This window comes from Myzus persicae, unplaced genomic scaffold (assembly GCF_001856785.1).
Source record: "Myzus persicae strain clone G006 unplaced genomic scaffold, MPER_G0061.0, whole genome shotgun sequence".
NCBI lineage: Eukaryota > Metazoa > Arthropoda > Insecta > Hemiptera > Aphididae > Myzus > Myzus persicae.
The window spans coordinates 1,502,674-1,517,384 of NW_019104266.1; the positions used below are offsets into that span (position 1 = coordinate 1,502,674).

At 28.4% G+C, this 14,711-nt stretch overlaps 1 protein-coding gene across 3 annotated transcripts; it reads left to right on the forward strand.

The window, feature by feature from the left end:
* The first annotated feature begins 242 nt into the window (after window positions 1-242).
* Window positions 243-14,036, forward strand: LOC111040612 (resistance to inhibitors of cholinesterase protein 3). 3 transcript variants are annotated; one of them, XM_022324556.1, is made up of 10 exons: window positions 243-405; window positions 6,267-6,427; window positions 6,489-6,800; window positions 9,447-9,589; window positions 10,784-10,933; window positions 11,140-11,257; window positions 11,368-11,388; window positions 11,634-11,749; window positions 12,620-13,048; window positions 13,508-14,036. In XM_022324556.1, the coding sequence occupies exons 2-10, from the start codon at window positions 6,298-6,300 to the stop codon at window positions 13,601-13,603; spliced, it is 1,515 nt and encodes a 504-aa protein (XP_022180248.1). In that variant the 5' UTR covers window positions 243-405; window positions 6,267-6,297; the 3' UTR covers window positions 13,604-14,036. The 3 variants fall into 3 exon arrangements, with proteins under 3 accessions (XP_022180248.1, XP_022180249.1, XP_022180250.1); XM_022324557.1 differs by lacking the exon at window positions 11,634-11,749 and adding an exon at window positions 12,195-12,292; XM_022324558.1 differs by lacking the exon at window positions 6,489-6,800 and having other exon boundaries at window positions 244-405.
* The last annotated feature ends 675 nt before the right edge of the window (window positions 14,037-14,711 follow it).

Sequence of the window (14,711 nt, forward strand, 5' to 3'; positions counted from 1 at the left end):
GGTTTAGAAAATAACACTTATGGTGTTAATCCAATTTTTAAAATATATTAATTTTTGTTGAAGATCAACTGAACAATGAATCGTAAAATGCAACTAACTAGTATTCTCATAAAAAGTAAAATGTCAATGATAAGAAATTAAATAATTTAATGACGAATTACATTTTATTTTGAACATTTTAAGTTGGTAACACATTTAAAGAAATCGGTCGATTTCCTTGGTTGGAGATCCACTTGCGCCAGCGCAGTATTTACTAATTTTGTTTTTATCCCTCCGATTGCTCAGCCACTGCAGGCCACAGTCTTAATATTATTTATAGGATTTTCTTTAAATTTCACATCTGTGTGGTTGCACGATCGCTTTAAAATGCCGAAAATTGGTTGACGAAGTTCGGCATAATATTCCGTGAGTATTATAATTGTCGTTTCTTTTATAAATTTAAATCCCACGATAAGTACTTACGAGTTACATTTTTAAGTGCCATATTCACATAATTTAGCTTGCCATAGTGACATTTATACCTAAATATTTAATATTTGGTGGACCGTTCGCCGTATTGACCATCCACTGCGTTAAACTTAAAAAGCATAGTACTATCGGATGTGCGTCTCGAAAATATAGATAGAAAATAGAAATATTTGATATATTTTACTAAAAGTTAGAATTAATTTATTGTATGACCACCAAACTTCCAGTTTTAACTTAAAATGAGATAGTGGCAACATGTAAACATTTTTTAATTACAATAGGTAAGGTAGTAATATAATTGATATTATAATTATTAATAAAGAAAAAAAAAATATTATAATGAAGTCGGGTTCCTTATACAATTCCGAAATATTCTAAAATCAATGTTTAATGTTTAATACCTACTCGTGCCTAAGTACCTACTCATAAGTTCGAATTGTTCAATAATTAGTATCAGTGATAGTAGGAGGAGGGAGAAATTATTTAGTGCCTTACACACTCACATAAGTACACCTGTAATATTTTATATAATAGACAATAATCGTAAATCGTATCTTATTTTATTTATAAACAATCGGGAATACGCCGATGTTCGGCGGGGAAAAGCACCGAGTGACATATTTGGCATTTGCCATTTTTGCTACTAAGTTGCCATTTTTGCACTGCTGTAAATCAGACCCTCGCAATTAAAAATTATAGTAAAAAATTACAAATTAATCTGTATGGGAGGCAGCAGAATTGAATTCGACCACTGTGAACTTTCATTATCTAGGCTTGTTATTGGGAAAAAATGTATCAAAAATTAATCAAAACATTTTTAGAACGTCTTGACACAGTGACACATTTATATTTGTGGTCACGTAGTAGGATGCTTTTATAGTTTTATTACATATTATCATTGATTATAAATACTAGTATTTCTAATCAATGATATTATATAATTTGTGATGTATATACCACGGCTTAAGATGTATAAGATATATACGATATAAATATATCGTAAATCAGAGTATGTACATAGAAACTGGCATTGCACATTTACGCTAAAAAATTAATTTGTTTTGGATACAGCCCGTTTCCTCCAAAATAAAAAAGATATGTTTTATCCTATACCCCAAATGCGCCAAATTTACCTTTGTGGACATTTTACAATAACGACTTGGTTTAATTTATATAGGTATTTTTAAAGAAATGACAAACATAACGTTCAAATTTGAATTTAAAAAAATCAACAATAAACAATGATATTTTACATAATAATAATAATAAATCAATTTTTATTTGTAACATAATAATAGCTTTTTTTTTAAAAAACTTTCAAATCATTGTCAATATCTATTACGTATTTGAAAAATAATAATTATCATTAATAATACCCATTTTTTTCTTATAATAATGAATAATAGGTACGCATTTTATATAAATTATATTAAACGAATATAATTTTGCACAAATAATAACTAATTCAACATTTTTTTTAAACTATAGTCATCAATACAAATTTTTTAAAAATATTTATTAATTATACACATTTTGTTCAATCTATCTACAAAATAATATTATACAAAACTTAAAAATCTATACATATACGTATGTCGTTATTGCACAATGTTTACGCAGGTAAATTTGGCGCAAATGGGCTGTCGGTGTAGTCAATTTGAACCAAATTTGACCCTAAATATTTATAACACTTGTAAATTTCACCATCTGAGGTAGTAAGAAATAGGAAATGTAATTTGCATCAAAATTAAAATCGATTGAAATAAGATAGGTATAGTCGAAGAAGTTTTGATAGTAAAATATATTGAGATATGAGATGCTAAAGACACAGAATATTCTGTTTATAGATTCTGAATGGTTATTTCACTTAAATATTAGGTAATCATTTACACCATATGGTACGTCAGTATTAAATAAATATTATAAAAAAGTCTAATTAAAAAAAAAAAAATTTAAAAAAAATAAAACAAATTAATGTTGCATTGATTGCCAAATTGGTTGGATTGCACTTTAACTTTGGAACTGTAATTATTGGAGATGATGTTTTGTTTAAAATAAGTTAAATTACATATATTTTTAATTCACTGTTTTGATACTTACAGGTTTTTTGTTATGTACTTATGTAATTATATATATAAGTGTTTTGTCATTTATATAAATACATAAGTTTTTCTTGTTGTGATTGATGTGTGAACTTTCATCACGGATGATTGTCATATTCCCATTTTCACCTACCGTAAATAATTTTGCAGAACATTTTTTTCGAGTAAAAATTATGTGAACGAATTATATTCATATTTTTCGTTTTATATGTAAAATAAAATGTGTAATTGTGATATACTCTAAAATATCTTCCCCGCGATTATTTTTTATTATTTTAACTTCCATAATGCGAAAAAACTTCTCTACACGAACAAATACTCTGCACGGGAAGATATATTATCTATTATGATGAAACATAAAGACTAAGGTATAATACTATAAGTTATTATTCGGTCGAAATAATAAATTGATGTATTATTGATGTAATAGTTACATAACCTATTACATTTTTTTTTTTTTATTAGCCTTCATAAAAAAATTTAGCTCAACAATTTAGTTTAATAGTACTGTGTTATAATGCGATTACGAATCGGGCCCCAAAAATGTAATTATTCGAATAGTCCGTTGAACTATTCGATAATTCTAACTACCGATTTTGCCCATCACTATTAGACATTTATTTTGGTGCAAAATACAAACACTATTTTCGGCTGCCTATAGTGGTGAAAATTACATATCTTTGTTTTGGTGTAAAATTACAGACTTCCGGAAAAACATACCTTTTATTGTTCTGTACCCTAAGGCCAAAACGAATTAATTATTTTTGGCACCAATGAGTAATTCTCATGGGAACTGGTAGTCGATACCATTATATCTACTATTGTTCAGTTTTAATTATTATAAATTTATAACTGTAACTGAAAATGAATTTTTTGGGCGATGGTCTGGAGTTTTAGACGCCCCCGTTTCGGTCTTGTCAGTAATCAATACATTATATGTTTAACTATTATGCACCTTTGAATTTATTCTTAAATAATTGCATCTAGTCAAAATTTGAATTTTTAAGTTGGTACCTATAATACTTATTCCTTAATAAGAATTGCCATTTTTACTGTTACCTATTTTTTTTGAAAATGTTGATGTTTCTTAATCAATTTGAACGAAAAGTTTCCAAATATAATGTAGGAGTGTAGAACTATTTTATACGTTTAACGCATATACGTTTCTATATTTTGTATCCTTCTGGTGAACTGGAAAATATAATTAAAAATTCATATGATTTTTGTTGTTATTAGAAAAAAAATGACATCAGGAAACTTTAGTAGTTAATAGTTATGGTGAAGAATATATCAAATACAGTGATCCTCGTATAGACGTATAGTCAATAACTAATAATATGTGAAGAGGACGCGATCTATGCGCTTGTGTTGTCTCCGTCTTACGAACGTACGACGAAGATAATTTATGTTCACTATGCTATTAGAGTGAATTAATACATTATCAAATTTTTAGGTATGAACATTATCTGTGCTCAAGCGTCTGTAATTTTTTGATATTTTATAATATGGGTATGTGAAATATCACAAATTGAAAATATTCATATCTCTTTTGAAAATTAAAATATCGAATAGAAAGCCGACGTTTAAACATAGATAATATTTGTACCTACAACTTTGATAATAGGCTAATCCACTCTAATATCAAAACTAACAGCACACCGTTGATAATATTATAGTAAACGAACATTTTGCTATGTAGACATGTCACACTTTTGTAAAACGGAGACAGCAAATGCATGGTTAGCTCCATCTTAACTTATAACTAATAACTTTCGGGTTTCTGAAAAAAAATCTACATTTAAAACAATCTAAGAAGGAATTGGGAATCCAGTATGTATACTTCCGGGCTCTATCACGACCTTGCAACGATGTTCGGACAATGAGTATCCATTTGCATGTAACTTACACTTACGCACAAATACACTAATTATCAGTTTATTTTCTTATTGATTTTCATCAATCGACAATAACTTGGTATGTCAGTGTGTACTGCATATCTGCATATTTTCATTATAGTGGTTACATTTATATTATTGCTATAGTGCTCTGGACTTAATTTAAACAGAATATTGATACTCACAACATTTTTTTTTATGAAATATGAAATAAAAGTTAAGAAATATATAAACAAAAATGTTTAAATATTATTTGAACGACATCTGTGTATAGCAGGGGTGGCCACTAACCTTAAATTTGAGGGTCGCAAATTTATAAAGTTAATTTGAGGTGAGCCACATTGTAAAGCAATGATACATTTTTCATTTTAAATTGAATGAAGGTATATTTATTTACCTATGCCTACACGTGACAGTCGTGGATCTAGAACATATTTACGGATTCGCGCCATAGTGACATGTGAACATTGTGAACTCGAGTACGCGACTAACATTAACGCGAAGACGCGTTAACGGCAATCCGGTTGTTATCGTCGTCGACTCTGGCGCGGTCGAAACACACAGTGATTATTTTTGACTACACATATTAAAAGCTCTGTCACCGCCGCCACGGCGTGCTAATCTATACCTAATAACGACTGAAATGATAACGAAAGCGATGGCAGTGAAAACACTGAAAACCACTATCTTACGGTTCTAATGAAATTATATATTTATTGATTTTAGTTAAGTTTGGATCAAGAGTCGCACACAATTGATCTAAGAGCCGCATGCGGCTCGCGAGCCTCATTATTGTGGCTCCCCTGGTATATAGGGCTTGAATCTGGGTTATTTTATTTCAACACTGTCAGTCGTCACCTCAACTGTATATAGTTACAAAATTGTACCAAACTGAAATCGAAGAATTTAAAAAGCCATTTACAAACCCCTAACCAAAACCAAAAATAAAATCTAAATCAATAGGTACCTACAAATTTTAAAAACCGTTCTCAAAACTGAAACTTAAAAATTTAACCCAGTGGTACATATATATATCGGCCATCATTGATAAAAAAATAATTAAAATCTATATTTTAAATTAATTATTTTTAAATAATTGTTGTTTTAAACACCGTTATTTTAATGGAAATTTCGTTGCGATTTCTTGAAGTTTTAATATTAACAATAGATTAATTATAGACTATTTATACTAGGTTTTTAAATGCGCGTACAGTGAAAAATATTTGATATAATTATTATTATTTTATTGTTGATTAGAAATTAAAACTGATTTAATACCTTGCCTTAAGCTATGGTTGTTCACGAGTCTACTAACACCTATATAGTAAATGAAGAAGGGATCCGTGCAAAAACAAGAAAACTCCATTCTTCTAAACTTTTCAAAAAATACATACAATCTCCAGAGCTATCAGGTTTTTCAACGGGAAAAAAAACAGACAGTCCCCAGTTCCATTATGTTTTCTATACGGGTGGCCGGATGTGTCTCGTTCTTGCACAGATATACTCGTAAAATTTTTCTTAATCGAAAACAGGCAAAAACCCATTTTCGACAAAAATGGAGTTGTCTCCTTTATGCATCCCTTCAAATAGTTATTACTTCTCATATTTATACAATTATACATAAAACAAAAGTACTTTTTCCTTATGAACAAACTAATTGAATATACTGTATTAATAGTTGATAGGCAAACGCTCTACCCGTACATGGTTCTGAACTGACCATATTATTGATATTAATAATAATATATTGTGAAACTTTCTTAAAATCGTTATTATTTACAATCATAACTTTCGGTTTTAGGAAAATTGAAGATACAATTTAACTGACAGACATGGCGACAGAGATAAGTCAAAGCAAAACGATCTGCATTCTAGCTGTTGTAGCAGGATGTTTTGCCATTCTATGGCCATCTTTATTTTATCCAATGCTAAAAGGATCATTTGCGCCTCAGACTCACATAGGTAAGTTCATAATTTATAATATTATGTAGTTTTGATGCTATAATTTACGTTCATGGAGTAGGCTGTTGCAATGTGCTGTCCAGTACGGACGTGAATATAGTTAAAATAGTAATGGATATATGTGATCGTGTAATTGAAACAACGGACAAAAAAAGAAAATTGGAAAAATGTCGTCAGGAAATTTTCAACACATGTGCAATCAATATAACTGATTTATTCAATGAAAATAAGGTTGGAAAAATGTCGCACAATAAACATTTAATCGACGAAATAAGATCTTTGAATGGATCTCTATGTCTAAAATATCATTATGGAGTTTCCTTGACAAGCTTGGGGGTTACACATAGACTTAAAGAAAGCGACCCTTTAATGAGTAAGGAATTATCATTATTATTTTCACATTACAATTTAATCATAATTTGAGTGTATTTTTAAAAGCTTATTAACCAATTAGTTATCATTACCTATATGATATTATGGCTATTAAATAAAGTTTTGTCTTCGTCCACGGGTATACAGGGTGATCCAACAAGTATGTTCACTCCCTTTTTTCTTTAATAATGACGTTTTAAAATCTGATTTTCGGAATCTTTAATTATACTCAAAGACCATATTTTCATATTCTTGAGATTTTTTGTACCACTTAAGGAGTGTCCTGTGGCGATACAAACTTTTATTTTTCAAATTGGAACCCTACTTTTTTACTGTAAATTATTTAGCGGATAACTTTTTTGAGAATTTTGGTGTATTGAAATCAAAATTCGAACTAGTAGTTTTCTAGTTATTACACATTTTGTGCTAAGGATAATATAGTTTATAATATAAGGAAGAAGGATATGCTCACACAGTATACGTTGTTATCTATAGTCTATACACATAATATAAATAAATAATACATCATTTTATATTTATTTAGTCAAGCACTTATATGTATATAGCAAGTAAAATTCTTCTTGATTTATTTAGTTATTTTTCTTATTCCATGTGTAGAACTCTATAAGCATATCCATATTATGGACTATCATCCTTGGTACAAATTGTCCAATAACTAGGAAACCACTCGTTCGAGTTTTGATTTCGATACATCAAAATTCTCAAAAAAATTATCCGCTAAATAATTTACAGTAAAAAGTGGGGTTATCATTTGAAAAAAAAAATTTCGTATCGCCACAGGACACTCCTTAAGTGACACAAAAAATCTCAAGAATATAAAAATATGGTCTTTGAGTATATTTAAAGATTCCAAAACTCAGATTTGGAAAAACTTCACTATTAAAGAAAAAAAGGGGGTGAGCATACTTGTTGGATCACTCTGTATATACCAATTAATAATTATACATAATACATATCTCTGGCTCCGTCTTACAATCTCAAAACAGTTTAAAAAACTTTATGTTCAGAATAATTCATTTAACTTTCTTAGTCTCTTATTTTTAATATTATAGTTAATTGATAAATTAATATTATTCATCACATTTGAGTGTAAGGCTAAGACTCCACGTAGAATGCCCATAATTTATTTTAAAATTAAAATATAAAAACCTACGTGGGGCCATAGATATTGAATTAGTAGGAAGAAGGCAACATAATATGTGGGTATTGCGTCCTCTTAAAATTAATATTTTGAGTTTTGATGCCACTAAAACAATTAAACAATTGATTGAACGTTAAATTTTATTGTGTTGGTACATTTAAGTAATTTATTTTATATGGTTAGTTATGCATATAATAACTGTTTAAGAAAAATGTTTGTGTGCCCCATTTTTATTAAACCTTTAATTTTAAGTACCTATATATTAACTTGGGTTGACGGTATTGAAACCAGATGCCGGTATTGTGGTATTATAATCGGTACTGGTGTGGAATGGTATACCGTTATACTGGTACATACCGGAAAAACCGTTAAGTACTGAAAAAATACTACACAATATTATAGACAATAACTGTGTATAACAATAGCATTACGAGCGGCGTAACAAAATCTTGCAGTGATATGTATCCTGTCTTTACGCCAATATACAATAATCTAAATATCTATCTATTATATCCTACTACCCCGTACTATCTTGCGTACGAGTAATCGAATAATCAAAAAGTGCCTTCTACGACTTCCATACACTCATTGCTTGTTTATAATATAGTAGTATAAAGTCTATGGAGTTGACGGAGTTAACCTAACGGATTATGCCATTAATTTGTATGGTCTACCGAAAAAACTGTCAACTCTAATATAAACTATATCAGAAGTTCTAATTAGTAATTTTTGTCTTTTGAATATCATATAGATCAATCTGGGTACCTACAACGTATACTAACCTTATACAGAATCAAAATTATTTTGTATTTTATACTGCAGTTTAGTTGTACAATTTTTTTTTCGGACTATGATGAACGAAATTTTTTAAAAAGCAGGTCTATAATTTTGTATTTTACAACTAATTTTAATTTGTAATTTATATTGTTAAATAAAAATGATGGGCTATAAATATTGGCCTTTAAAAAAAAAACAATTCATTCCTAGTTGTTTTAAGTCTGTTTCTCTGTATAACTCTTGTCTTTTAATTACAAAGTTGTATTAAATATATATTAGTGAAGGGTTTGGTTAAACATTTATAATAAATAATAGACAAGAAACATGTAAAATAGTTTTATTATCAATTACCCATCGGCTATCGTATTAAATTAATTTTTAAAAACAAACATATAATCTTAAGTTTATCGAAGCCTCCCAAACAATGTGTGTTTTTTCTCAATCGACCTTGATTTTAACAAATTATAATACTAACAAAGTGATAAATATAATTTTAATATTTGATCATAATTATAATGCTTACATTAATAAATGAGTACTAGCTTATAGTTACGCGTGTATAATAATATTTATATTTTTTACATTAATAAATAAATAAACTTATATTATAAGACAATGTTTTTATTGTAATATTTCCCTGTATCCTGTAGTGAAAATTATTATTTTCATTGATTTATATTTCAAAAGTATATCTGTACCTTTTTTTAGATAATATTCCGCAAGAAAGAACTCCTGTTCACTTAAGAGCCTCCAAAGCGTCAATGCATCCAGCATTAATGGAAAAAGGACGGGCAATTCCCCAACCTCATATTGGACCTAGACATGGTAGTCCAACTCCTCACAGTTTCAAAGTAAACATTTTTGACACAGTATATAGATGAACTTGACAATTTAAATTTCTTCTTTAGTTTTAAATTTAACTTGAGTACAAACTCGCCAATTTTTTTTATTATTTATGTTATTTTGGTTTTGGCTTCAAGCCATGTGCATATATATATTTTTCCTCTTGTTATCTTGATGATTTTTTTAGTGTTTAACATAAAAATGTTTTAAACTTAAAGTTATATGCAGTTATAATGAATTGATAAATTGATAAATGTATTAATAATGACATTTACATTTGTTATGTACCTAGTCTTGGAACGGCTATTTGACTTTTGAGAAGAGTACTCGTTTTCTTATAGGGTTTAGTTTGCTACATGTGCTTTATTAAAGGTTTTTTTCAAGGAAACATATTTTTGGGCAGAAAATCAAAAATTTAAAAGCAGTTTCACTAAAGACTGTAAATCGAGGGGTTTAAGCGTTTTCAGGATTTATGTAAATCTGATATAAATGAGTTACTGACTTCAGTGTTACACTAATAATAATTTTGAAATTTTATTTAATTTTTTATTTAAGTCAACTTAAATATTTGGTGAAAATTTCAAGTGTCCATAGTTATTGGTTATTCGTGTTTTGAAATTATGCATAAAAAAAAGGTTGGTTTTGCGTAAAAATTCCCATATTTCCTTAATTTTTTTTGTTTTTTCCGATGCTTTTGAAAACTATTGGGAACTTTTACTTTCCGAATGCACCAACTAGATTCATATTTCTATCAGAAAAGATGCTGATGTCAAAAATCGGAGCATTTTTATGACCCCAAAAATTGACGACATTTAAAAACCACATCATTGTAAATACAATACAGTTATAAACATTTTTTTATAATGTTAAATAGAAGGATTAAAAAAAACCTCAACAATGAATTCAAATATATTTTAAAGATTATTATCGAAGTAAAACTCAAGTCAGTCCGTTGAAACGCGTATAGGTCTTTTTTGCTTCATGAAGCGATAGTGTGGGATCTCCTAGATCTATTGCTGGAATTGTTTATAAGGAAAACTAGCTCCCCAAAAAAGTCGTTGTCCGTCGTAATGCTGCGTGGAGCAAAATGCAACCTTATGTCTCCCATAAACCATACTACCTTAAATTCATAATATATTCATATCTAGTAGTTAGTATTTCGGTTTTGTGTAAATGTTTTTGTAATATTTCATATTTTGTAGCCACCAATTCCAGGATCAAGACCAACAATGGGAGGTATGGGCGGCGCCAGTAATAAAATGGTTGGAGGAGACGGCGGTGGTGCCATGAATATACTGATGCCAATGTATACAATTGGAATACTTCTTTTTTTTGTGTATACTATGATGAAGGTATAAAATCATGATATCACATGTACATGTTGTTTGTAAACTAATGTTAGGTTGTACAACAATTATGTTTAATTTGATGGTTCATTCAAATTTAAGGGATGAACCATTGGTAATTTTACTTTAAGAACTCGTAAAAACTAATAGACATTTATGCAATCCAGCATTTATTTTTTAATTATTTTTATAATTTAAAAAATTTGTTATAGTTGTTGTCAAAAAAAGATGACGTCGAAGATACTATTGATGATAAATATTCTTCACATTATCCTTGCGGCAGAGATAGTAAATCAAAGCTACAGCCGCAGAATCTTCCTACAAAATTAGGTGAAACACTAAAAAATATTTTTAATATTTATAGACAGACAATTATTCATTTAATTTTTAAGTTTAAAAGTATAATTACATAACGTTTTATTCTGTTTATTGCTGCATAGGATTCATTGAAAAGGATACGAGTAAGTTAAATGTATTTTTTTTAATATAATAAGTTAAAACATTATATTCTTGCTATAATATTTGCAATGCCTAAAAAAAATATTAATCTGTATACTGTACTACTATTAAGTAATAATAATTAATTAATAACACAATTTGTTTTATAAAATATTTAATTAAATTATGGATCATAGGTTTACTGGATACAGTAATACCTATAGGAATACTACAATGAATCCTTGATTGTAGTTTATGTTTTGCGTAGGGGATTTAGAGATAGATGCGCTCCGTCGCAAGCTAGAAGAAACTGAGGCTGCGATGGAACGCATTGTTAAGCAAATGATATTGGCGTCTGAGTGCAATGGGATGGATGGGAATAAGGTTTGAATGATTTACAAACATTTCGATGCGCATGTGTTCAGTAATATTATTGGCAATTTTGTTTTCTTACTACTACACTAATTTCACCTCTTAATGTATAATTTACGGAGTTGACCCTCCTATATGTATTGATTGTAGAATAATTACGATTATTTTTTACTAGTCGTACCCATATAGATAAACATTAAATATAGAAATCTGAAGTTGATTAAAATATATATATTTATAAGAAGTTAATTAAATATTTATAATAGATATCATTGATTGTTTAAATGTTACGACGCACAATTGTTAATTTCTATGAATTAAATAAGTAGGTAACAACACGACATGGTAAAAGGATAAATATAATTAAATAAATAACTGTAACATATATTATTATGTTTGGTGCAGAATTATTTGAATTTCAAAAGGAATAAACAAAATATTTTTTTTTTACCCTTAGTCGTGAATGCGTTTTCGTCTCTATTGGAAGACGTGAATCGAGAAATATTATCGTCTATAATTGAAAAAGAAAACGTTCCCACAATAATTGAAAACGAGGTACCCTTAGGATAAAGAACTTAATTTGCACTAATATTGATATATTTTATGCTTAAACTTTGCTTTTTAACATCCTAAGTAGTATTTTTTAAATGTTCTTCAAATTATTCAAATATCTGAATTTTATTTTTAATCTTTCAATTCCTGTGTTATTAATTTAATATTAATTCGCTAGTTATATTTACTATTTCTTGTGTGTGTATGCGCTTTTGAATTTTTTTTCGCTTTTTTTTATGTAATTATAATTAATATTAAATGCTTTTTCCCTAATACTTTATCAAAGATTTAAAATATACATTTAAATAAGACTTATATTGTGTATTTTAGGAGTTTAAAAATGAAAATATTGATGATGGAGAATCTCCGGAACATGTGATATCCAATGAAAACGTAAATGATAAGATTACCACTAAAAAGTCTACTTCATCAGAGGAATCAAAAAGTATTAAATCTTTAAGCACTTCCGATGAAAATACTACAGATTCTGAAATTTCCGTAAAAAAAATAATTCAAGTGGTCAATATGGAAACATCTGAAAGTGTTGGTGGTGGACATTGTTGGACTCCAACTGAAAAAGAGAAAATACCTTCAAAATGTAAAACGACATCTATAGAAGAACCCATTTCTCTACTCATTCCTGGTATGATTCCTAAGAACTCTCAAGTTTTAATAAGCGATGGTCCATGTAATACTCCCTTAGAAACCGAGGATCACGAAGCAGTAATTTCAAGCAAAGTCACATTGTCATTAATACCCGTAAGTAACATAATATTAGGATTTCACATATTGTATTACAATTAAGTAATAAGTAATTTCATTGCGTTTTGCAATTTACTTTCTCGATTTTAAAAAAAAGTGTTGATTGGATAAAATAATTGTTTATCGAATTAATACTATTCAGTATGAGAAATTTGTAAAATGTAAAATGTATAATAATAGATAACATATAATTAAAAAGTTATAAAAATTAGTTATCGATTAAATCTTTGGTAGCATGTTAGAACATGGTACTTAGCTTTAGGTAGGTACTCCATGATTCATAAGTTATGACATGTCCTGTTAAAATAACTGAAAAGTCTAATTATTTTACGTTTTTTAATTTAATTATCATGTTGACACCTAAAGACAGTCTATTTTGGATATTATTTTAATGTACCTACTGTTCATCTCTAGTAAATGATGTAAGGTTATAATTTTTTTAAATTTAATTTTTAGGACGATCGAGTAGAGGAATACCTAACTAGTGATGAAGCAGAAGATGATAATACTACTTCAACACTATCAAACATCAACCAATATGACGAAAAATGAAAATATAAACATATGGTTTTCCTATATTTAATAATTATATGACGAATAAATAATATATTCAATGTACATGCACGGTTTTAAAATAGGTAATGATTGGGGATTTGACGAAGCGTAATAAATATGGGAATAGGAATGTTTATTATGGAAGTTTTTAATTGCACATTTATAATGCACTTAAATATTTTGTGGTAGATTTCGATATTTTAAGTATGAATGAGCCATTATAATGAACTTTTAAATGTATGTAAACAAATATGTGATCAGTATTATTCTATGTACCTACCTAGTTTGTCAATTTATAAGTTTTATAAGTACATTTTCTGTTACTTTTGAAGTACTTTAGGACTGATAATGTTGCCAAATGTTTAGCAAATATTACTTGAATTTATTGTACTTTACCTGTAATAAATATATTATGTGTCAAATCAAAAAATGTATGTTCTTTTTTTAGATTCTGAGTGGAGCAACTCATGTACTGTGTTACAATGATGTGTGTTTTTTTTTTTTGTCTGACATCAACTGAGGACCAGTAAAAATTGCTTCAACTCATTTTTGTGGGGGGGGAATCTTGTAGCAAATAGGATCTAGTTGGTACTTAGAAAAAAGTCAACTATAGCAGTACAAATATCCTTAGAATTAGTTAGAAATTTAGGCTGGCAGACTGTCTCTACTCAGAATTTTTTCGTATGCTATGATTTTTAATTTAAATAAAATGTATCCATTTCAGTGCAGAGCGACTTCCTCGGGTTTTTTTTTATTTTGCTTTATGTTTTCCCATTTAATTTAAATTATATAATTGTATACGGGTTTAATTTACTAAGACTTCTGTTTATTATTTTATTGGTAAATAGTAAACGTTTGTTAGTTTATTTTGTGTAGAATTTTGTACGATATAAATAATATTAATCATTCAGTCTATCTACCTATGTCACAAATTCACAAGGTAGTACATTGAGTCAGAAATAAATAGTAATAAACGATTATAGAAGCCAGTAGCTGTTAAGCTGTTACAATCTACTTAAATTATGCTGTTAGTAAGGTTCTAATATTGCGTATACTTAAATATTATAGACTTAGATAAAAGTTTTAAATCGTACGTTCATACGGT

Excerpts from the sequence above, each read along its gene's own strand:
- LOC111040612 (XM_022324556.1), top strand. The coding sequence starts at position 6,298 with ATGGCGACAGAGATAAGTCAAAGCAAAACGATCTGCATTCTAGCTGTT. Across the intron at positions 9,590-10,783 it reads CAACTCCTCACAGTTTCAAA|CCACCAATTCCAGGATCAAG; the intron begins GTAAACATTTTT and ends CATATTTTGTAG. Across the intron at positions 11,389-11,633 it reads ATTCATTGAAAAGGATACGA|GGGATTTAGAGATAGATGCG; the intron begins GTAAGTTAAATG and ends TGTTTTGCGTAG.